This window comes from Amia ocellicauda, chromosome 17 (assembly GCF_036373705.1).
Source record: "Amia ocellicauda isolate fAmiCal2 chromosome 17, fAmiCal2.hap1, whole genome shotgun sequence".
NCBI lineage: Eukaryota > Metazoa > Chordata > Actinopteri > Amiiformes > Amiidae > Amia > Amia ocellicauda.
In genome coordinates this window covers 9,678,627-9,699,987 of record NC_089866.1, presented here as the reverse complement: position 1 = coordinate 9,699,987, position 21,361 = coordinate 9,678,627, and the positions used below count along the sequence as shown (strand labels likewise).

At 46.9% G+C, this 21,361-nt stretch overlaps 1 protein-coding gene across 4 annotated transcripts; it reads left to right on the top strand.

The window, feature by feature from the left end:
- The first annotated feature begins 1,810 nt into the window (after window positions 1-1,810).
- katnip (katanin interacting protein) lies at window positions 1,811-21,360 on the top strand. 4 transcript variants are annotated; one of them, XM_066688736.1, is made up of 29 exons: window positions 1,811-1,929; window positions 2,505-2,551; window positions 3,809-3,900; window positions 4,400-4,569; window positions 4,982-5,094; window positions 5,891-5,992; window positions 6,389-6,523; window positions 6,993-7,260; window positions 7,585-7,740; window positions 8,497-8,654; window positions 8,911-9,002; window positions 9,272-9,365; window positions 9,827-10,045; window positions 10,203-10,340; window positions 11,208-12,018; window positions 13,427-14,176; window positions 14,584-14,792; window positions 14,946-15,024; window positions 15,166-15,343; window positions 15,619-15,784; window positions 16,190-16,353; window positions 16,630-16,697; window positions 16,789-16,899; window positions 17,251-17,390; window positions 17,580-17,681; window positions 18,006-18,166; window positions 18,404-18,430; window positions 18,972-19,057; window positions 19,394-21,360. In XM_066688736.1, the coding sequence occupies exons 1-29, from the start codon at window positions 1,923-1,925 to the stop codon at window positions 19,450-19,452; spliced, it is 4,902 nt and encodes a 1,633-aa protein (XP_066544833.1). In that variant the 5' UTR covers window positions 1,811-1,922; the 3' UTR covers window positions 19,453-21,360. The 4 variants fall into 4 exon arrangements, with proteins under 4 accessions (XP_066544833.1, XP_066544835.1, XP_066544834.1 ...); XM_066688738.1 differs by having other exon boundaries at window positions 1,812-1,929; window positions 7,585-7,716; XM_066688737.1 differs by having other exon boundaries at window positions 1,812-1,929; window positions 9,830-10,045.
- The last annotated feature ends 1 nt before the right edge of the window (window position 21,361 follows it).

Sequence of the window (21,361 nt, the reverse complement as noted above, 5' to 3'; positions counted from 1 at the left end):
GACTGAGTGGATGACTGGTCAAATCTCTACAGTCAGCACACCTCCAGCCAGCAAGCAGGCCATCGCATGGAGCAAAAGCGCTGCAGAGCTGCCGCAAGCCTCCACTCTCAGGTGCTCAAACAAAAAGAGTTGCTTGATTGAGCTCTTATCTGTGCTGATGCGGGGTGCTGCGTTCCTCCCTCCGGATCTGTTGACAGGCTGCAGCTGGCTGATGTCGTTTGGGGGAGTTGTGGTAGAGCACCTGCAGTTGTTTTTTTTTTGTTTTTGTTTTTTTTTTTTTGTTTTTTATTAGAAAAACAGCTTTAAAAACAAAGCAATCCCAGCCCCATACCTTGCTCAGGCATGCGCCGGCTTGCATTCAAAAAGTGTGCAGCTCCTCACAGTGCGGCCCTACTGCCCTACTGCCCCACAGTCAAACTAGGGGGCAGTTATATTTCAATTACAATGACAGCAGGTTTGTTTTTTGTTTTTCAGTCTGTATTAAAGCTGCATTGATCGTTACAATTTTATTGATGTGCAATTACAAGGATGCTGTAGAATGGCCATGCCATGAAAAAGCAATGTAGACCAGCAGTATAAATGGGTATATTGTATACCCCTAGGGTAATTCTCATTAAACCACTTTAAGCCTGTAGAGGGTCATGTCTTTATCAAGTTTTGTAAGTGTCAATGGTGTAATGGCACTGGAATTGATCAATTGTATGAATCTCAAAGTACACAATTCTCTGTGATCCCAGGTCTGACTTCAGTCGCCTACTGTATGTTATAATAACCTGGGCACAGCAGGAGTGTCAGCTGGTACTCATCTTTATATATGATGTTAGGAAGAGACCCAGGAGAGAGGATTTCCCATTTTGTAATTTAGGCAGATTACTAGACTATTATTAGTGGGGGATCCCAGTGTTACCCAAAATATGTGGCCATTGCTGTAGGTATGACTGACCTGAGCAGCTTTGGACTAGAGGTCTTGGTGATCATCATCTCTGATCATCAGCAACAGCAAGAAGTGCTTTTCTCCACGACAGGCGGACAGAAAATGTTGTTAAAACGGTAAGTATCCCACCCAATCAGCGGTTTCAATTTTCGATTAAAAATGATCCGTTACTGAATGCTGTGACAAACATGACATTCAGACATGGGAACAGGATGTCACAGGCCGCCGAACATCAGTGTGGTCTTGACGTTTGCCGTCTCTCTAGCCTGCACTGACCTCTGGTGGATAACGTTAAACCTGCAGCGCGCTCCAACAACAGCCTGTTTTCTAGTAACGGATTTCATTTGTTTTTTTAATTAAATATATTATTGAAAACGGAACACTTTTTACAATTTGTATAATTTACATTTGATCGTATATATATCTAAGGTGTAGCTGGCTAGGTTTATGAAATTCAGTACGTTGCTTGGTTTTGATCTGCTCGCAGAAAAAGCCGTCTGAATTCTAGAAGTGCACGAATGTAATTCTATATCATTAATATCTAAAAGGACTTAATGTGTAATTATTTTAATATTACTGTAGTGTGTTTGTTGTTTCGTCTTTGCAAATGTCAGTAAGAAGGTAGTATTTATTTTGGAGTTTTGTTCTCTATCGGTGTCTGTTTGTGTGGGATTATCCTTGGGTTTTAATGTCATTGGTTCCAGCATCTTTTGTATCAGTGCCCGTCGAGATTCTACTCTGCGGCAGGTGTCTGCAGTTCTGCGCAGGTTTGCAGAATTCCAGCGCCCCCATTGGTGCAGCACCGCATACGTGGGCAGAACTGCGCACATCTGCGGAGAGGGGGCGTGGCTAAACCCGTGTGCGCTGTGCCATTGGCCGGACGCTCTCCTGGTAACCGGCGCCGGCGGTGTCAACAGCTCGCAGCGGCGATGGACGCGCTGTGTCCGGGGACACGTTTCTGACCGGAGTGCAGGATCGGAGAGATGACATGGACGGTGAGTGATGACCGGTGTCTTAATTCAACCCTGCGAGCGCTGTGTCTGCCGTGGGTACAGCTAAGGCCCGCGTAAACCAACTGCAGCCCCGTAGTGCGGCGTGCATGTTTCACGAACTTCAAAACAAACAAACGTATTTTTGTAAAAGATGTTACAATTAGACTTCGGGTTGAAGGCGTATTGTGTGTTCTTATATTGAAACTGTTTTTCTTTCTATGTGTCTTTGTGGTATTTGTGTCGTGGATGGAGTCAGTTAGGCCCTGTTGTAGCCACGGTGTGAACTTGCTCTCACTGCGGCAAATGCGCTTCTCTGCACAGGCGGGGCCGGGGATGGAAAAGGCGGTTATTGCAGCAGCTCGCAGAAAGAGTGCAAACTAGATATCTGTGCATTGTTCAACTAACAAACTAACACAAAATAGACCTCTTACAGTGTGTCGCATTCTAGACTTCTGTGAAAATTAAGCTGCCTCAGAGGACGTGCTTTACGCAGGTTTTTAAATATTAAAGCTTAAATGTGTGTGTGTGTGTGTGTGTATATATATATATGTAATGTCTTCTCTTCTAAATCAATCCAGGCAATTCGCCATCTGACAGAGGCAGCACCAAGCCCAGGGAGGACGAGGTAAATCGCCTTTCCGATAAGAATAGACAATTAAACAATGTCCCACCATACTATATATTAAAATATACCATACTGCATGCATATTCAGTCGCCCCACTTGCACACATGTATTGGGGTCGTAGATTGTGTGACAGCTCATCAGGTAATGCATGCATGAGAAGAAATGCATAAATACAGTGTAGCTGCAGCTGCTGAGTACTGCTCCAGTCTCCCAATATGATGTACTTATCAGGAATGAAAAGTCCACACTGGCTTAGTGTACAATCCAGCGCCCGTCCTGTGAACTATCAATATGATATAGTCCTTCACCTACAGAGGAGCTGAACGATAAGGAAGTGTAGGAATGCGTCTCTAGATCTATAAAAGTGTGGGTTATTATCACATGGTCTTATATAAGTACTTAGTTTTTTTTGTTTGTTTCCACAGGATAAGTATTTTTTGTACTTCAGTTAAAAATAAAAAAGATAAACATTTCACCCCCACGCACACCCTCACTATTTGGCTGGTTGTCTTCCTTGTATCCTTCCTCTACTGTGCTCTTTGCTTTTCCGTTGCCCGTTCTATGTGGCTGGCTTCAATTTTCTTTTCTTTTCTCTCCTTTCTTTGTCTGTCTCTTGCAGATGCTGTAGTTGCCTTTCAGAGACTGTGTAAGAGGGCTATTGTTTTCCTCGTTTTTTCTGCATGGTTTGAGTGTGGCTTTTCCAGCACGTCACTGTATTTCAGCTCTTAAGAGAGAACCTAAATTAAATAAATCTGTGATGCTGAAACCCATGGGGCCTCAACCCATACCTGTATACTGAACTGGCATTTATATACACATTTGAAAGCATGTAATTTCTGTCAGTGCTATCAGACTGTATATATTATACTAGGCTCATATACTTAAAGCACGATTCCGGTCTAATTGGGTGTACATCTCTTGTTAAATTTAAAAGCTGAGAGATATGACTGTTAAGTCTAAAATTCGTGACCAGCAAATCCTATTTGGGGAAGTCTAATTCAGTATATTTCAGCTTAGCCTTTTAGGATTTCCAAGTACACTATCAATATCATCCTTTTAAGTGTCACTAAACTCTTGCATACTAACTTTCCCACACAGCACAGTTTCCACACTGCCCCCCCCCTCCAGTGTCCCATTTTATCTTATCTGATTTGGGTGCCCTCGATGCCTTGCGTACTGTATGCCTGGAGAACACTGACGTGTCAGATTGTGTGTCCACTGTGCCTTTCTTTAAAACAGTGCTTATTGTTTTGAAGGGGTGTCAAGGAAGCAGGGCAGGAAAGCTTGCCGCCACTGATATTGAAGAGAAACACGATGAATATTTAATTGGACTTCAATACAGAAACAGGTGAGGGGGGTCGACCGGGTCTGACGAGCTGGGGTCCTGTTACAGGGCAGGGAGCTGGCAGATGAGTGCGAGTGTGTGGTGAAGTGTGAGCAGCAGTGACTGGCATGTAACTCAGGGGTGGGAGGTGGATGGGTTTCAATACAGCCAACCTGGAAGTTAAGACCAGCTGCTACCAGATGCTGTTGTTGTAATATAAAGGCCTTTCTGCTTGAATAGACCTCAACAGTTGGGGTCCATTACCCTAAGAATCAAAATGTGTTCTTTGGTATGCTTACAAGTACCTGTGTGTGAACAACAAATCTGGCAAGCAGTGTCAGTGGACGACAACAACAACAAAGTGAAAAATGAATTTTCCCATTCTTGCTTTCCACTTGTTGCCCAGCCCAAATGACAGTAGCTTATGGGTTGATTTTTGGCTGCCCACCTCTCCTGAGGGTCAGTAGCTCTGCCCGTGAGCGCCACCACATTGATCCTGCTGAGCTATGCTTTATCCTCCCAGGATCTTAAAGCGCCTGAAAGCCAAAGACCCCCAAGAGATTGAGCTGGAGCGCCTGGAGCAGGGCTTCTCGATCTATGTGAATGGAGAAAACTCCAAAACGACAAGGAGCCCCAGGAAGCCAGGCCATCAGCCCTTCCCCACAACTGCTGTGAGGGTCACGCAGACGGCCGGTGAGTATGGGCGAGGCGTGTTCTTTTCCAGAGTGCTGTGCTGCCCCGCTCTCCTCTTTCGGTTCAGTCTGGACTAAACGTATTAATCCAGTGGGGGGGATGCAGAGGGTTATAAACACATTGAAAAGCTTCAATAAATTGAGCCATTACCTTGAACATAGCAATGTTAAGGTTTTCTCATCCACTGTACTGGAGTTTTTTTAAAGTTAATAATTTTTTTTAAACAGAATATCAGCGTCACTGAGTTTTTATTACAAAATTTTTAGCAAGCGTGTACAAGATTCTTTCTGCAGCCACTCCATTGGGTGTTTTCCAATGGCATGTTTTGCAATGAGACAGAAATCTGAAGGGAAATTCAAGTTTTATGAGTTTATGAATTCCTTTCATTTAATTTAATTTTTATTTGTTCTAGATGCATCCAAAAGGCATGTGTTTCTAGGGGCAGATCTGCGAGATTGGAAAGAGACTGGGGGAGAGAGGAGCCAGACTGCCCCTGAGAAGGTGCAGAGGAAAGAGTGGGTGAAGGTAGGGTCATCTCATAAGCCTTCGTCATAGCGAAGCCGTATCCACAGCTCCAATTCATGACCATTTCTTATATGTGTTAAAAGATCACAAGGCCAATTGTTTTTCCTTCTGGTGATTTTGCTTGTTTTATCAATTTTCGAATTCTTGACTGTCATATTAATTTATTTAAGCTGCAGAATAAGCCATGCCTGCCTGTGACTGCAGCGTTCTTGCACTGTTGTTTGTGACTTAACTTGACTTGCACTTTTCCACTTACATACAAATTGTACACTCTTGTGTGTGTGTGTGTGATAATACACAGCATTGGTATTGGGCTTCTTATCGGAAAATAATAATCACTGCTCTCATTCTGCCTGTTGACAACTGTAACATGTAATGTAAGCTGGGTGTTTTTTCAGGTGAAGGATTTCCTAAATAGTAATTTCTGGTAAGCTCCTTTATCATAATCGACACCGGAGCAAGCAAGCATTGTTCTGCCTTTCCAGCTGTATATTAAGGAGAGTGAGAAATTGATCCTGTAATGAAGATGCTGGCAGATGAGAGAGTGGGCAGAGCTGAAAGGACTTCATCAGTGTTTCCAATGCTTTAGAAATGGGCAGGGTTCAAGTTTTTTCTTATTCTATGGACTAAAGACATTGCTTGGCAGCAGTGCTGAGTAAATGAAATGAAATCCTCTTAATAGCATGAGGCTTGTGCCCTGGAGATGGAGAAGTCTCTCTGTGCCACTGTGGGGCGATAAGGATTGAGGGCTGGAAAAGAGATCTCATCATGTGTGTGTATGTGATTGTTTTTGCAGAATTCGATGCATATTAAGACCGAGACAGGACCTCGAGTTCGGATCGCCCCAGGGCACCTATACTCTGATGACTTTGATGCTTATGACAGCCTAAGCATGGAGGTACAGTCCTCCAACCCCATGTGTTGCAATCTTGAAGCTTTATTGGGTCCTCTGTCCAGTTATATCCCTGGCTCCAGGCCGATCACCATTTGAGCAACTGTACTGGAGTATGTAGATCCTTGCCCTTGTTGTGGTAGTTTAAACACATGCCCACTGTTTGAGCCTGCAAGGTATCTGACTTTTCATTTTTGGGTAAAGGCTTTGGAAAGGAATGTGTAAAAATCCATTCACACGAAGTGAGAGACAGCAGGTCACCCCATTTATGTTCAAAGAGTCCTTTTCTTTTTTGCCAGTATTTGGCAATTGGCTGACACTGTTTAATGCAACTGTTTAAATAAGACAGCCAATGCATTATTAATATATAGAGACAGCCCATTGTGTATTTGCACCCCCCAGAAGCCCGGTGGGCAGTCGCCCCGCCGAGAGGGCCGCACCATCTCCAGGCCCTTCAGTGCCAAGGCAGAGGGTCGCACAGGCTGGAGCGACCCCGACCACAGTGAGAAGGTCCTGCTTAACATCGAGGAGGTCAAGGTCAGTGCTCAGTGTCCAGTCAGACTGGCATGTCTCTCTTGGGAAAGGACTTCTTGGAAAGTTCAGTTCTAGAAAGATACCGTAACAGAAGCTGCATGTTTGTTTCTGTTTGTTTGTTTTCTCATGCTTCTCTTGAGTTCCTTTCCATTCATTTGTTTTTGGTAGTCCCCCTTAGTTTGTCAGATGAACCAGATGAGCGATTTAGCACAAACTGTGACCATGTACTGCATGAAGTGGTTGTGGAACATGAATTGATGGATTTTAGCATGAGCCACCCCTCATAACAGACCCCACTGTGAACACGGCTCTGTGAATGATCTTTCTTGTAATTGTAATTCTGCGGTGTAGTTGCAATGAAAATGACACATCACTGTAACTGTGATTCAGACGTGTGACAACTGTGGTGTGATCATTTTGTGAGGCCTGGTGCCATGCTCACCCCCCCGGCCCGTCCTGTTGTGTGTCCCAGGTGCTGCGCAGGAGCCTGGAGGTCAGTGTGAGTGTGCGCAGGAGCAGCAGGGGCAGCCGAGACTCTGCGGGGGAGGAGTCGGACGGGGGCGAGGAGGACTGGGTGGAGGAGCAAATCGAGCGGGAGGAGAGCGCTGACAGCCTGCAGGAGCTCCAGCTGCACTCCAAGCAGGCCCCACCTCCAGAGGAGTCGCGTGGCAATAAAAAAGGCCAGTGCTCTCTGGAGGCTGGAGACCTCATCGTCCTGGACTTTGGACCATCTCCCATGAGTACGTCCCGCTTTCCTCTGCCTGGCTGATTTTTATCTCATTTGATTTCCTTTAATCTGTGGACGTCCTTGACTGAATGTTTGTATCTCATGCGTGTCTCCATTTGGCCAATCCTTTATAGACACTACATGCTGTGTAGTGAATTTACTACCCTAGGCATATCTGTAGGAATGAAGCTCGGAGACTTTTGAAATATTCTGATGACGATGATGTTTATTGTTGTTATTAATATTAATGAGCAATCGGTTGCCCTTATCTTTCAAAGTCTCCACGTTGCTCAGTCTGGGGCCACCTGTCCAAGTGTTGGCTTTTCTTCCTCTGCAGGTATGAAAAAAGAGCGCCTTCTGTCCACAAAGAGAAAGGAGAACATGGAGGTGTACATCCCCACAAAGCCAATGATGGTGAAAAGCAAAACCTCGGACCGGCCTCCCTCCACTCCTGTGAAGGATCCCTCCAGTAAGTCTTCTCCACGCTGTGCCAGTAAGTTCAGTCAGTAATTTTAGTGGTCCCAGCCCAGATAGGTCTTTAGAAAGAAGAAACGAAAACACAGAGAGGCACTATATGAGTGCTCCCTTGTGACACATGTGATTTGCCTTCTTCAGGTACATAGCAGGCATAGAGCTATACTCCAGGGGAGGATTACGACTTCATAAAAGAAGCTCTGTGTATTCATTTTGTATTTGTTTGTAGCTGGTTGTAAGACTGTTGTATTATAGAACTGTAAATGATTATTCGGTGTTTTATATAAAATAAAATAAAGTCTGAACAGGATATCCTTCACAGAAACGGCTTTCTCTAATCCTTACACCCATTTTGACTCGAGATTTGTGCCCAAAGATTTGCAAAGCGCCTTTTTTAAGGTAAAATGCTGATCTTTTTCCCACTTTGCAAATCTGCATATGTGCTGCATGTAAAGACTATTCATATACCACCTGTTGACTTTGATTACACGATGAGTGAGATCGGTTGAAGCACATGCGTTCATAATCATGCGTGTCAGTTATCATTTCCCAGACAGAGAGAGATTGTATGCCTCCCTAAGGGTTCTCAGCGGTGAGTTGAAAGAGATTGAGAATTGTTGATGCCCAAAACTAGAAAAAGAAAATCTAAACAATGGGTTATGAAATTTAAAATAATTGTACATATAATGTTTTGTGTACGGTTTACAAAGTGCAAGTTTGATACAGTGCAGCAGTTTTTCTTCAGTTTCTTCTTGTGTTAATTCTTTAACCATAGGGTCCTGTGGCCGTGGGGAGAGGCCCCTGTCAGCTGCCAGGAAAGCTGCTCAGATGGACAGAGACCCAGAGGAGGCGGCCGAAGCAGTCATAGAGGCGGTGCAGAGAGAGAACAAGCCCCTGCCCTGTGAGAGGCAGGCAAGCACGCCCCAGAAATTGGTAAGACTCAGAGGTGTGATGTATGCTGGGAGAGCTGTTTCAGGCAAGGGCCCCAGCCAGATCCCTTTGTGCATGTGTGGGCATCAAAGTGTACATGTCTGTGTGTGTGCTGTGACTGTACTTGTGTGTGTGCAGGCATGCATGCGTTCATGTGTGCCTGTGTTAGTTACCTCTTGATGCAGTTCCTTATTCAGTACTGATTTTCCCTGTGCGGAGTCTCCGTTAACACTTTTGTACTGTGGTGGCCTATTCACAGACAGCGCCTTCTCCATTGACGAATAGAGCTGAGACCGGGCCAGAGAGTGGGGTGACCAAGGCCATGCAGAGAATCGGCCTCCTGGAGCCAAGGTATCCTAAACTTTCAAGCAGTGAGTTACTTTTGGAAGACACAACTTTTCACACTGTAACCAGGAGTTATATTACACACCAGCTTGCAGTGGGTTGCTGTGCAGTTTACGAGTCTTATTTTCATTTAACCCTTGCAGAGTTGAGCGTGTCCCTCCTAAGATTTCCACATAACAGCACTGTCAGTAGGGGAGCTCTATGGGTTCAATCGGGCTCATGTTTTTAGTGGGCCACTCAAAGGTTTCCAAAGGCCACCCCTTTCTCTCTTTCAGCCAGCAGAAGAAGCTTTTAAAAGCCCTGGAAAGGATAGAGGCAGATTCTGGGCTGGATATCCTCCAGAAAGCAAAGAACAGTGCTAAAGCAGGGGTGAGTGCATTTCATATTCATATCTCACGCTGTAAAACAAAACGACAAACCAAAATAAGGGCTGTATGATTTGATTCAAAATCAAAAGCCCAGCCAAGGCATCTGCTGTGAAAATGTCACGCTATTTGCAGGAGGTGCTTTTAGGACTGCTGTTTGTTCAGGGATCAGGGATCAGGGATGCTGGCTTAGGAACTGAGAATTTGCAGAATTGACACCAAGTCTTGCGGCTAATTAGATTTGTGTGTGTGTGTTTAACCTGTATCAAGTTTTAAATTAATTCCAGATTTAGTTGCCCACTTTGCTCCATTACCTTTGACCTATACCTGTTGATTGCGGAGCGGCTGCAAGTCTGGTTTTAGAGTCCGCACAGCTGTTCCCCTCCTCCCCTGAGCTGTGTAGCCCTGCCCCCAGTGCAGCAGGAAGGGAGAGTTGGGGAGTGAATGGTGGTGGTGTTGTCCCAGCAGCAGTCGCAGGCGCAGCAGGTCGCAGACGTGACTGACACCCTCTACGTCACAATGGAGATATTGTCCAACTGGGGGAGCCGCAGCCAGGTGGGCTTGACCGAAGTGCAGTTCTTCTCTCCGCGGAACCAGAAGCTTTACGTTTCGCCACATGACCTCGATATCCGGAATGCAGATTGCCCCGGCGAGCTCGGCGCACTGGTCAATGGCAAAACTAAAGTAAGTCGAACAGCGTGTGCCCAGTTTAACTGCCCAAGGAAATGTTAAACCCAGCAAATGCATCTCCTCTGACCCATTACGGGCCATTTGGAATGGAAAATTTGGAACGACTCAAAAGTTTTTTTTTTTTTGTTGTTGTTCCCATTTCCCCTGACAGACCACCAAGGAACGGCACATGTGGGCCTGCCCCTTCCACCCTCCTGTCCAGCTGTACTTCATCATCCGAAACCCCGAGCGCTCGCCACACTTCGGCATCTCCAAGTTCAAGATCTGGAACTACAACCGGAGCCTCACTGTAGGTCCCCCTTGCAACTGGGCTGGAAATATGGACAGAAAGCTGAGCTGGCATTAGTTTAAACGAAGAAAGAATGGGGGGTGGGGAAGGCATCTAAAGATAGGAGTGTAGTCTTATGTAACACAACTTAATTGGCGAGGTGTTTTAAAGGGCTCTGCCTGGCAGTGATTTGCCATGACAGCAAGACGCAGAATGTGGAACAGGGGCAGATTAAGCCATTAGATTAGAGACGGGTGACCTGAGCTTCATCCTCTCTTGGGTTTTCATAGCCACTGCCCACAGCGGCTCAGTGCGCCTGCTCTTATTGTTCTTCAGCGGCTCTCAAGTCGGGGGGGGGAGTGGATCATTTGCCTTGTTTGCCGATGAGGTATGTACAGCAGCTTCTTGGACAGCCGTGTAATTTGTTGTTTTTTTAATTGACATTGAATGTATTTGTATTCACCTTGTGCACTGAGCTGCACCGGGACTGCTGTGCGGAATGAATGTGACATTGAAATGTTTTAGACGGCTGGCTTTTAAATTGACTCCAATGTCTACATGTGTGGCGCTGTGTATGAAGCTTAATGAAGGGGAATAATCTGCTTAGTTTCTGTACAAAGGCCCCGGCTCTGAAGTTTTTGTTTCTGATTTGCTTTGTTTTGTAGACAGAAGGCCTTTTTTATTTTATTTTTTATCTTGGAGCCTTTTCAATTGTGAAAGCAGGACGCACATTGTTCCTAGTAAAAGACCCCTTTTGACGGGTTTGATCAGAAATCTGTACAAAAGGTTTGCACCAGGATTTGATGGATGTAAGTAGAAATGATTGGTTAGAGGTTATGCTTGTCCTCATGTGCACTTCATTTGAAATGTCTGTTTGCTTGTTTCCAGGATTTGGACGTGGGTGCCAGACACGTGAGGATTTACCTGGACAGCACGCTGGTGTTTGAAGGAGAGCTGGAGAAAGGCTGTGGGAACCAGGTGTTTGACTACAGTACCACTGTGGACCTGCTACCCTCAGCGGGCAGCCCTGACCTCCACCAGAACCTGAGCCCGGGAGCGCTGGGGATCTCGAGCAGTCCTGTGGGAGAACATGACCAAGGAGAACTAACGGAGGCACAAAAGCAAGGAGGGCCTCCTATAGAAAACCACAGTGTGCCAACTGTTCCCGTGGCCATGTTGGAAACCCCAATGCAGGGGGACTCCCTGGACTCTCCCGAAGGATCCCCACTGGACCTGAAGCTGCCCATGAAGCAGCAGCTGGAGCAGCTAATGGGGAAGAACTCAGCAGAGCAGGCATCTTCCCGGACGCCTCCCTGGTTACAGCCCTTAACCAAGGAAGGCCAAGAAGAGCCAGAAAGCAGGCGGCAGCGGCCTACGTGGCTTTCCTCAGAACAGACCCGGGAGGCCAGGAGCGGTGAGCTACCTGGCAACACAGGAAAAGCCCGGAAAAGCACCCTTTCTAAGGTGGACAGAGCACTGAATGGGGACCTCAGCCTGCCCTCGTCAGACTACAGCGTCGACTCCCTAGACCTGGGCTTCCTCGGCACCGATGCAGAAACGGATCGCCTCAACCCCGTGCCGCTGGATGAGCTGGTTGTGAAGCCGGACCGGCCGGTCAGCGGCAGGAGGAGCGCCCTGAGGAACCTGAAGCAGCAGGAGTCACTCAATGGCAACGGGACTCCGGCTCTCCCTGTGCTAGGTAACTCTATGCAGCTTTGTTTTTCTGGTAGCAGTGGCGCCAGTTGGCCTACTGGTTTGGATTGACTTTCTTGTTGTGTTGGGCAGGGCTGTTGTTTGAGCAGCATGGACCAGGGCCTGCTTGGCAGCCCAGCAACCTATTATTACAGTTCGTTTCGATTGTATTGCTTTGTTTTGCCAAGGTTGTCAAGGCCTTGAGCAGAAGCAGGAGTCTAACATTTGGGGTTGTGCTGCTGCTGCTGCTGTTTCCATGGTAGTAATGTTTAACTGTCATACCATTGCTGATGACCAGGAGGGACAGAAGTGAAGCTGTCAGACTTTTAATGGATTGTTTGCTGTTGAATGAACTATTGAACCCAAGCCTACAGATTTCAAAGATATCAAATACATGTAGTGCAGTCTGAACTGTAAAATGCATGGATACGGGCCTGTTAGTGAGTACAGTGTAGAATACAGGATATACTGTAAATGTGGCATCGCTATCTACTCAAGGTATAGTGTGTAATCCCTGTTACAATCCTCTGCATCGCATGCCAAGCACTGATTGTCTAAACTCAGTCTGACTCACACGGCAGTCTGTGTGTGAAATGTTGTCATAACACCGAAACCAACCTAACGCTAACTCAATTCAGCCTAGCCCTACCAGAGGGTGTAATATAACATCAAATGAAATTAAACGAAGATAATTAAAAAGCTCCCTGCTCCCGAAATGCTCATTTTGGAACAGTGCTCTGCTCAGTTCAGTGCCGTCTTTGTCCCTGCCACAGCATCCAGCCTAGAGATTAAAACTGCCGCAGACAAGGGTCTCATTTACTGCAATCTGATTATCCTGCTCTGTAGACCGCCACCACAGTCTAATAATCTTGCTTTTGTTTCCCGACGGGAGGCTGGCCGTGCTACAATGCGAAATTTGCTTTTGTTTGTGCTCTGCTTTTAAATTTCTTGCCGGGAGGTCACCCGGGCTATGGTTGTCAGTCTGGTCATGCTTTTCCAGAAGGATCTGGGGGCGTACCGAATGTGATCCGAATATGCAGCCAGATCCCTTTCCCTCATGAAGGCCTGCTACAGCTTTGTCTTCCTTTCCTCTCTTCGCGTGGTACTTGAACACACAGCAGGGGGGTGCAGTTTTGAAGAGAGTTCCTGTGGATGTTCCTATGCTGTCAACGCACTTGTCAAGTGTGGCGCACTTCCGCAAGGAGAGGAATGTCTTCTTGACAGTGTTTACCTAGAACAGAATGACTGAAATTAAATCTGCTGACTCATGCATGCATTTCCTAAACCAGTTGTATGTTTAAAATTTTTTGGATGAAACCCAGGACAGCACTGTTTAGTAGCGTAAAACACACTGGAGCTGTTTGTGAGAAACAGAGCACCAGAGCAATGCAGTATGGTTTCAATTTGTCTTGCAGGTGACCTGACCTCGGCAGGCAGCAGGAGGCAGCGGACACCGCGGGCGAAGTGGCGCAGCCAGCAGGACGACACTCTGCTTGAGTCCTGGGACTCTCTGATGAAATTTAACCAGTCGCAGCGCGGACGCATCTCCAACATGGGCTTCGAGGGGGACATCTTCGACGAGTTCCTGCAGCAGCAGCGAGTGGGCCGGCCCGAGGCGGGTGGGGTGTCCACACTCCCCCGGGCAGTGCAGCAGGAGTCCGTAACGGAAGAGACCGAGGAGGACTCCCTGAGCGAGGCAGAGAGGGACGAGGAGTTTGAGATCCCCGTCCTGCCCCAGGGACAACACCTGGTCATCAACATCCTGTCCACCTGGGGCGACCGGCACTACGTGGGGCTGAATGGCGTGGAGATCTTCAGCTCCACTGGCGCGCCCGTGCAGCCCGACCACATCCGCGCCGAACCCCCCGACATCAATATCCTGCCCGCCTACGGCAAGGACCCCCGTGTGGTCAGCAACCTGGTGGACGGTGTCAACAGGACCCAGGATGACATGCACCTCTGGCTGGCCCCCTTCACCTCCGGGCTGCCCCATGTCATCTTCATCGACTTCCCGTCTCCCTGCCAAGTGGCCATGATCCGCATTTGGAACTACAACAAGTCCCGCATCCACTCCTTCCGTGGTGTCAAGGAGGTGGAGATGCTGCTGGATGACAAGTGCATATTCAGAGGAGAGATCGCCAAGGCCTCTGGGACTCTGTCGGGAGGTAGGCCGAGTCATCTCGTGGCTTTGTGGGATGTTTTCCTTTCAGGTTCAGTGATGTACTCTGCAGGTCTGAGGTGTCACATTTGCTTTTACACATACTAATGAGCTTCATATTATTGTGTGCTTGTAAGTGTTTCTTTACTTTAAAGCATCTGCATCAGTTAAAATAAGTGCTGACCTACCTTGATTACTCATGTGCTCACTCAAGTGTGAAGAGTACGCGATGGGTCTGTGGACCATGGACTGCTCAAATCTCACTTTGGGAACACTGAGACAGCATACCTCTTCAGTGCTAATAAATTAATGTTCCTGCTCCATTGATCACAGAATAAACCGCTCACCCTATTATCTGTTCTCTGTTTTTTTCTTGTTTTTCCACATTGCAATCTGTTTGGGGCTGTTCATTAGCCTTGGAGCAGTTTGGGGACACAATCCTGTTTACCACTGACGATGAGATCCTGGAGGCCATGTCTCGCTTTGACGAGACGTTCGACGGCGAATCGGACGGTTCAGAAGCCCTGGTTTACGAGGAGGAGCTCCAGCGGCCCCGCACTGCGGACGGCGAGGGGGAAGAGAGGCCCTTCACACAGGCTGGCTTCAGAGAGGACGACCAGCAGGTCAGCGGACGGCCGGGCTGTTCACACTGGCTCCACTGGAGAGGACAAAAAGTGCAAAAAAGAGCAGCTCCTACCACTTTAACATATGCTTGCTGCTCTGACTGCCGTATTGCTGCCCTTGCACATGACTTACTGTTCTCCCTTTGGTTCCAGGTGAAAGCCCAGGCCCCAGCGGCAGGCCATTGCCCTGAAGCTTCAGCGCAGCAGACCCCAGGGTTGTACACCGGGAAGTGTAAGTGCTGCCTGTTGGCTGAGGGGTTTTCATTCAAAACTGACCTGCACTTGCTTGTATGTTGTAGTAGATGGGAGGGCAAGAGATTCTGAATGTGTGTTATTTTTTCCCTTTTCCTGTTTGTAAACTCTTGTCTCGCAGGCCTTAAAATCACTTTCAGCATGACATGGGGTGACTCCCATTACCTGGGTCTGACCGGGCTGGAGGTGGTGGGAAAGGATGGACAGAGCCTCCCCCTGGACATGAGCATTGTGGATGCCTGCCCTGCTGACCTGAACGAGCTCCCAGAGTACGGCCGGGACTCCAGGACCCTGGACAAGTGAGCATGGGGCGCCTGCTTTCAGACTCTCGTTGCGATCAGAGTCCGTGCGGGTGACTTTTTTTTTTTTTTATGAACACCGCTCTCGCCTTATTGGGAAAAACCTGATTTATGCTAGAGCTTTTAAAAAACACTTCATACATTGTCTTCACTTTCCAGTTGTTGTTTTTTTTACCCTGGGCAAAATAAAAAGACAGAATCCACTTTGATTCCCAATTGCCGTCTTGTAACAGTCTTTTGTGTCTGCTGGAATCTGTTTATTTTCCACTTTGCAGGTTGATTGATGGGACCAACATCACAACGGAAGACGAGCACATGTGGCTGATCCCGTTTACCTACAGTGCCGATCACTTCCTCATTGTGCGTTTCGAGAAGGCCGAGACCATTGCCGGGCTGCGCATCTGGAATTACAACAAATCGCCAGAGGACACCTATCGTGGGGTGGGGAGCTGTCTGTGCCTGCCAATACATGTGATCCTGTTTTAAGAATGACCTAAATCCAGCCACAAAAACATCAATAGATCCATTTTAAAAGCCCAGCTCACTGCACTGGCCTGGCATTAGTGCATGTTCAATAATTTACCAGGAATGTGCTACAGAACATTTTTAAATTGTAAAGTAGCCTAAAGGAAAGGCCTAGAAATATTTGGTTTGTGTGATGAACTCCATTAGAAACCCCAAAAGGAGCAACAAGACTGACCCGACCTCAACAAGAACCACAATATACCCGCTCTCCATACAGAGCATACTGTACTCACTGTCCTGCTGCAGGATGCATGGAGAGTGACGGAGAAAGGGTGGACATCTCTGTTTCTGACTCTTCTGCGTGTGTACCTTGTTTTCCAGGTGAAACTGATCCACGTGACCCTGGATGACGTGTGTATCTCTCCCCCGGAGGGCTTCCTCATCCGCAAGGGCCCAGGCAACTGTCACTTTGACTTCGCACAGGAGATCCTCTTCATTGATTACCTACAGCCTGCCGGGGCCCACCCAGACAGACAGCAGCCTGGGTGAGTGAACCTGTGGCTTAATCGCCATCTCCGCCCCGCCTTTAGCTGTTGGATAAAGCACAACCCATGAGAAGATATTGTAGCTCTGATCATTGTAGCTCCCATCATTTCACCCCCCATCATTTCACCCTTGTACACCCCTGGCGGCTTCCCTGACTCATGTAGCAGTCACAGTCTCCAGGTCTGATTTAGATCATACAGTGCCTCTCGGGGATAAGCATATAGACATCTGTGTGTATAAATTTCCTTAAGTGACGTTGCTTTCTTGCTTGTCAGTGCTAGTGTCTCACAGAAGGTGGAGCAGGCCAGCATGGACTATGAAGCCCCTCTGATGCCTTGCGGATGTATCCTTCAGTTCCTTGTTGAGCAATGTACTCCATCCAAACTACCAGTGTTCCAATGTCTGTCGGCCTTATCTTTAACCCATTCCACCAGTTATATTCCAGTTGCAGTTGCTGACGACCTGGGGCGACCCCTACTATATTGGCCTGAACAGCCTGGAGTTCTACGACGAGCACAATGAGAAGATCCCTCTCACGGATAACAGTATCCTTCCTGAAGGAGGGGGAGAGGGGAAATGGCTGGCTCTATTCTTGTGTGTGTTATAGCCCAGGGCAGGGGTGGGTGGATTCAAAACACCTCAGAAGAACCCAGACCCTTTGGAATCCAGCTCACTTGTTACCAAAAAAACACCCCTTTACCCTTTACAATCACCCCAAACACTCGCCTTTACCTCCACGCAGTGCCTGTTCCTGGATTGCTGGTGGTCTCCTCTGTCAGTGATCAATCAGACGGTGCCATTATCCCCAGTTTATGCCAGTTTTGATTCTGTGAGGATAAGGAAAAACAAAACACAAAACACTCTCCAACTGCACAAAGCAGCCTTGACTGTGCTAGACATTGCGGCCTTCCCGGACAGTGTCAATATCCTGGACAGCGTCTCTGGAGACGTGAGGACTCCGGACAAGCTGATTGATGGCGTGAATGACACTCATGATGGGAGACACATGTGGCTGGCGCCTGTCCTGCCTGGTTTGGTGAGGCACCGGTCAATACCTTGATAACGATCTCAGTCATACTCTGTGACGAGTCACAAAACCAAATGCCCGGTTAACTTTTTAGGCCCGAAACTCAAATGTTTCCAGTAGTTATTTTCGTAGTTCGGCTTCTACATCATTTCATTTTCTTTGTCAGCCAGTGTAACACTCTTATTTATTTTGGTGCAGGTCAACCGTGTGTATGTTATTTTTGATAAGCCCATGACGGTGTCCATCATAAAGCTGTGGAACTACTCCAAAACGCCAAGTAGAGGAGTGAAGGAGTTTGGGGTGAGAAACTCATTACTCATGTTGTCCCTTCTCTCCTCCACTGATTGGATAAGGGAGTCAGATTAGGAAAGGCTCTCTTGTTGCACAGCTCCCATTTAGATTATAAAACACAATGCGAATGCTAACTGTACCGAGCCAGAAAACTGCTGGGAATGATGATGCAGAGGCTGTATTTCTAAATCCACTAATAACGGGTGATGGAGAGAATCTAATTGTATAGTTGAACTTTCGCTGTGCATTTCAGTTGGGACGGGGTGTGAAAACAGTGCCTGTAGTTCCACACTGAGATGTTTGCTAACTGAGAGGGTATGTGTACTTTTCCAGCTGCTAGTGGACGACCTGCTGGTGTACAATGGCATTCTGGATGCTGTGAGCCACGTGGCCCGGGGGATCCTACCAACCTGTGATCCCATGGTCCCTTATCACACCATCCTGTTCACAGACAACGCCAAAATCGCTTACCGAGAGAGGAACACCATCATCAGGTACTGAACCACTGCTGATCCCTCAGGTCTAAGTGTCATCGCAACCTGAAAGAAACACGCAAGCCGGTCCCGATGGAAGCCATTAAGAGATTCTCCAAACAGGCGGCTGTAGGTTAATAACGCAGTGACTTGGAAAAGAGAAAAACATTTGTGAAGAATGGCTTTTTAGTTCCTTCCTCTGGAGTCTGTTGTGTCGTGTCTTCTCTTGAAATCAGCTCTTTCTTGTTTCCACTCCAGCCCACAGCCAAGCAGGGATAAGGAAGAGTAAGTAGTGAACCCGGCAGAGCTGTGTCAACCCCTAAAATTGTGTCGAGAGCTCAGTCCGTGCTGCCTTGGGTCCCTGCACTCCCACACCTGAACCCTTGTGTCCTCTACCTACTAGTGGCGTACCGGGGGTTGTTTTTGCCAGCTAGCGCCAGAGTTGGAGCGTGTCTTTACCACGTCCCCCTGCGGAGAGTCATCTGTGTACGATAATAATTTCCAGTGTTTTTAAATATAAATAAAGCAACCATAGCCCCTCCCGGCACTGGTGCCCCACAGTACGCCACTGCCACCTACCCAGTATAGTATTAACTTGTCCCATATTGCTCCTTGTGTCCGCCCTTCTCTCTAGAGCCTGTAAACTGTATGCTTTGTGAATCTGTGGCCGTTTGTTTCAGTGGATTCAAATGTACCCTGTTCGTCCTGATACTGTCTTCATGTCTTCATCTGTACTGCACTGGGGGAAAAATTGGACAATTTGACCTAAACCTCCCCCACCCTCTCCTCGTTTTGTGTTTGTTGTTTCTACTTTTTTGTTTTACAGCAAGTATGTGGAAGACCAGGATGTGAGGATGACCAATGAGAATCAAATTGTTCAGCACACAAAGAAAAAGCAAAATGCAGACCCAGGTTAGAGCTGTATATATTTGGGCCTACACATTGCTGTGAATTTCATAGGGAAGCCCCACCCCACAAATATTGAATTATCTTTGACAAGTTAATCCTGCATGAAGGTTTGGTTCACACAGTATTGGATTCTCTTACCTGGACTATCAGTGATGCTAATGTGGCCAAGTCCGGTCTCACTCTTATACACTGCTTCCTCTCCCACTCTGGCTGTTTTGGTATCCCAGATGGGGAATGACTCCTCTGGCTCCGGCATATAGACTTCGTGCTGCTGTTGAACTCGGGCCTTCCTTTTCTTCTCCTGCGCCTGACTGTCATTATTAATCTTTTGTATCCCAGCTCTACGGCCAAAGACCTGCATGACGGACAGAGGGCAGCTGGGAAAGAGGCGCTACTGAGACGGGAGGCCCTGTGGAGGGACAGGCTGGTCAGGCTCTGTGTGTCTAGGACAGGAGGCCGTGCTCTTTGTCGCATCCTGCTGCCCATAGCAGTCTGGCCACACGCTTGGCTGGAACTGTTGCTCTGGAGATGTGGGAGGGAGAGGGCAGCACGGCCTCCTGTCGCAGTGTTGTTGTGAGATGGAGACGGCAGGGGGGCGGCCTGGGAGCGGGCTGGGTGTGGCACGGACTCGATTTCAAACTGCTGCTGACGTAAGGATAATCCCTAGAGTCCCCTTGCAGAAGACACTGCTGTCAGTTACACTCCATATGCAGTCCAACTTTATATACTGTCACTTGCTTACTTGCCATCTTCCCCATGTTGAGTAATGGCGTCAGGTATAGAAATTAATGTACGATTCAGGAACTAGTTCAGTTACCCAGAGCCAATCAGACTCGTGTAATCGTCTGGTGTGTTACAAATGCATATGTGTATATTTTCTGTACCCTTTCGTGTTACTATATACTAGAGGAGTTCAGTCAACAGCCCTGGAGCCAGTGATATAGCAATGCGACAGATAAGCAGTCTAAGCAGGTCAGATAAGCAGTCTATTCAAATTCTCATGGCTACCTTCAGGCAGGACTTCAGTAGTTCAGAGACTCCAAAGGTTTCATCCTGCATAACCTTCCTGTGAACTTCCCCTGGGATAGAACCATGTGTCTATGCCATCATAGTATTCGAGTGGGGTTGTGTGTATTGGCTCTGTGAGCACATGCAAGCTTTATCAATGTCATATTTAACAGCAGGTGTAGGATCCTTTCCTCATGCAAATAAGTGACCTTAATATCTACCACTAAGGAGGACAAAAGTCAAGGATCCCTAAATACTGAATGAGATCAACAATTCTACACTTCTTTAAACAGTCATTGAAATACTGTTATCTGTATCATACATGTAATTCCTGTAACTACACCACCATCAACTATACTTCAAAAAATAATATATAGACGCACTGAACAAATAGTTAATTGAGTTAACAATGTTCTCCGTGTAAGAGTTCAGTGTGACCTTTATTATGTGGCGCCAACTAGAAAATAAAAAACGCTGCACATTCCTGTAATGCCACACATAATTCGCACCTACTAGGTTTGGTCTGTTCTTGTGGCTCTTAAACGGGCAGTGCACTAGTACTATTAGATATCCAGACACCAAGAGAAGCCAGCTCACTCATCTAAAGCGAATGAACATAAATCACTGTTTGGTCCCCCTCTGGTGGCAGTTTTGTGAGGTGAACTGCAGAATGAAAATTTGAACCCATTCCCCACATTCCCACCAGCCAGACACAAGAAGGCCCGAACAAACCAAGAACCAGTAACTTTTTAGGTGTGGAATTTGTGATTGTGGGATAGATCGAAGTTGGGATTTCATCAGGATTGAAATGACTTTTGAAAGAAATGCATTAATCAGACACAAAACCATCTACAATCCCTAACCTTTAAATGTATTTCTTCACTATAAAACCTTTTGATGAAAAGTCAGCGTGCAGTGTCTGTGGTAACGTGGTAACATATGGAAGCACTTTGCAAGGCTGCTGTTTGCTGAAAGATAACTGTTTTTGTGAGCTACTACGTGGAACACTGTAAAGCCCATCACCAATATCTGAAAAGTATCCTAGCAGTGGAATATATTATGCAGGCCCTTACTTTCGTTTTGCATAATCTTTTACGTGAGGTGCATTTGGAGAGATCCGACACCGCACTTGTTTCATGCTTCACAGTGGTTGTATATATGTGTTGTTTTTGTTGCATAAACTGTACATTCTGTGTAAAAAAAAATATATATATATACAAACTTTTTTTTAATCACTTCTAAAGACATTTATATTTAATGTAGTTTGACTTTTATGAATAAAAACATGTAGCAAACCAC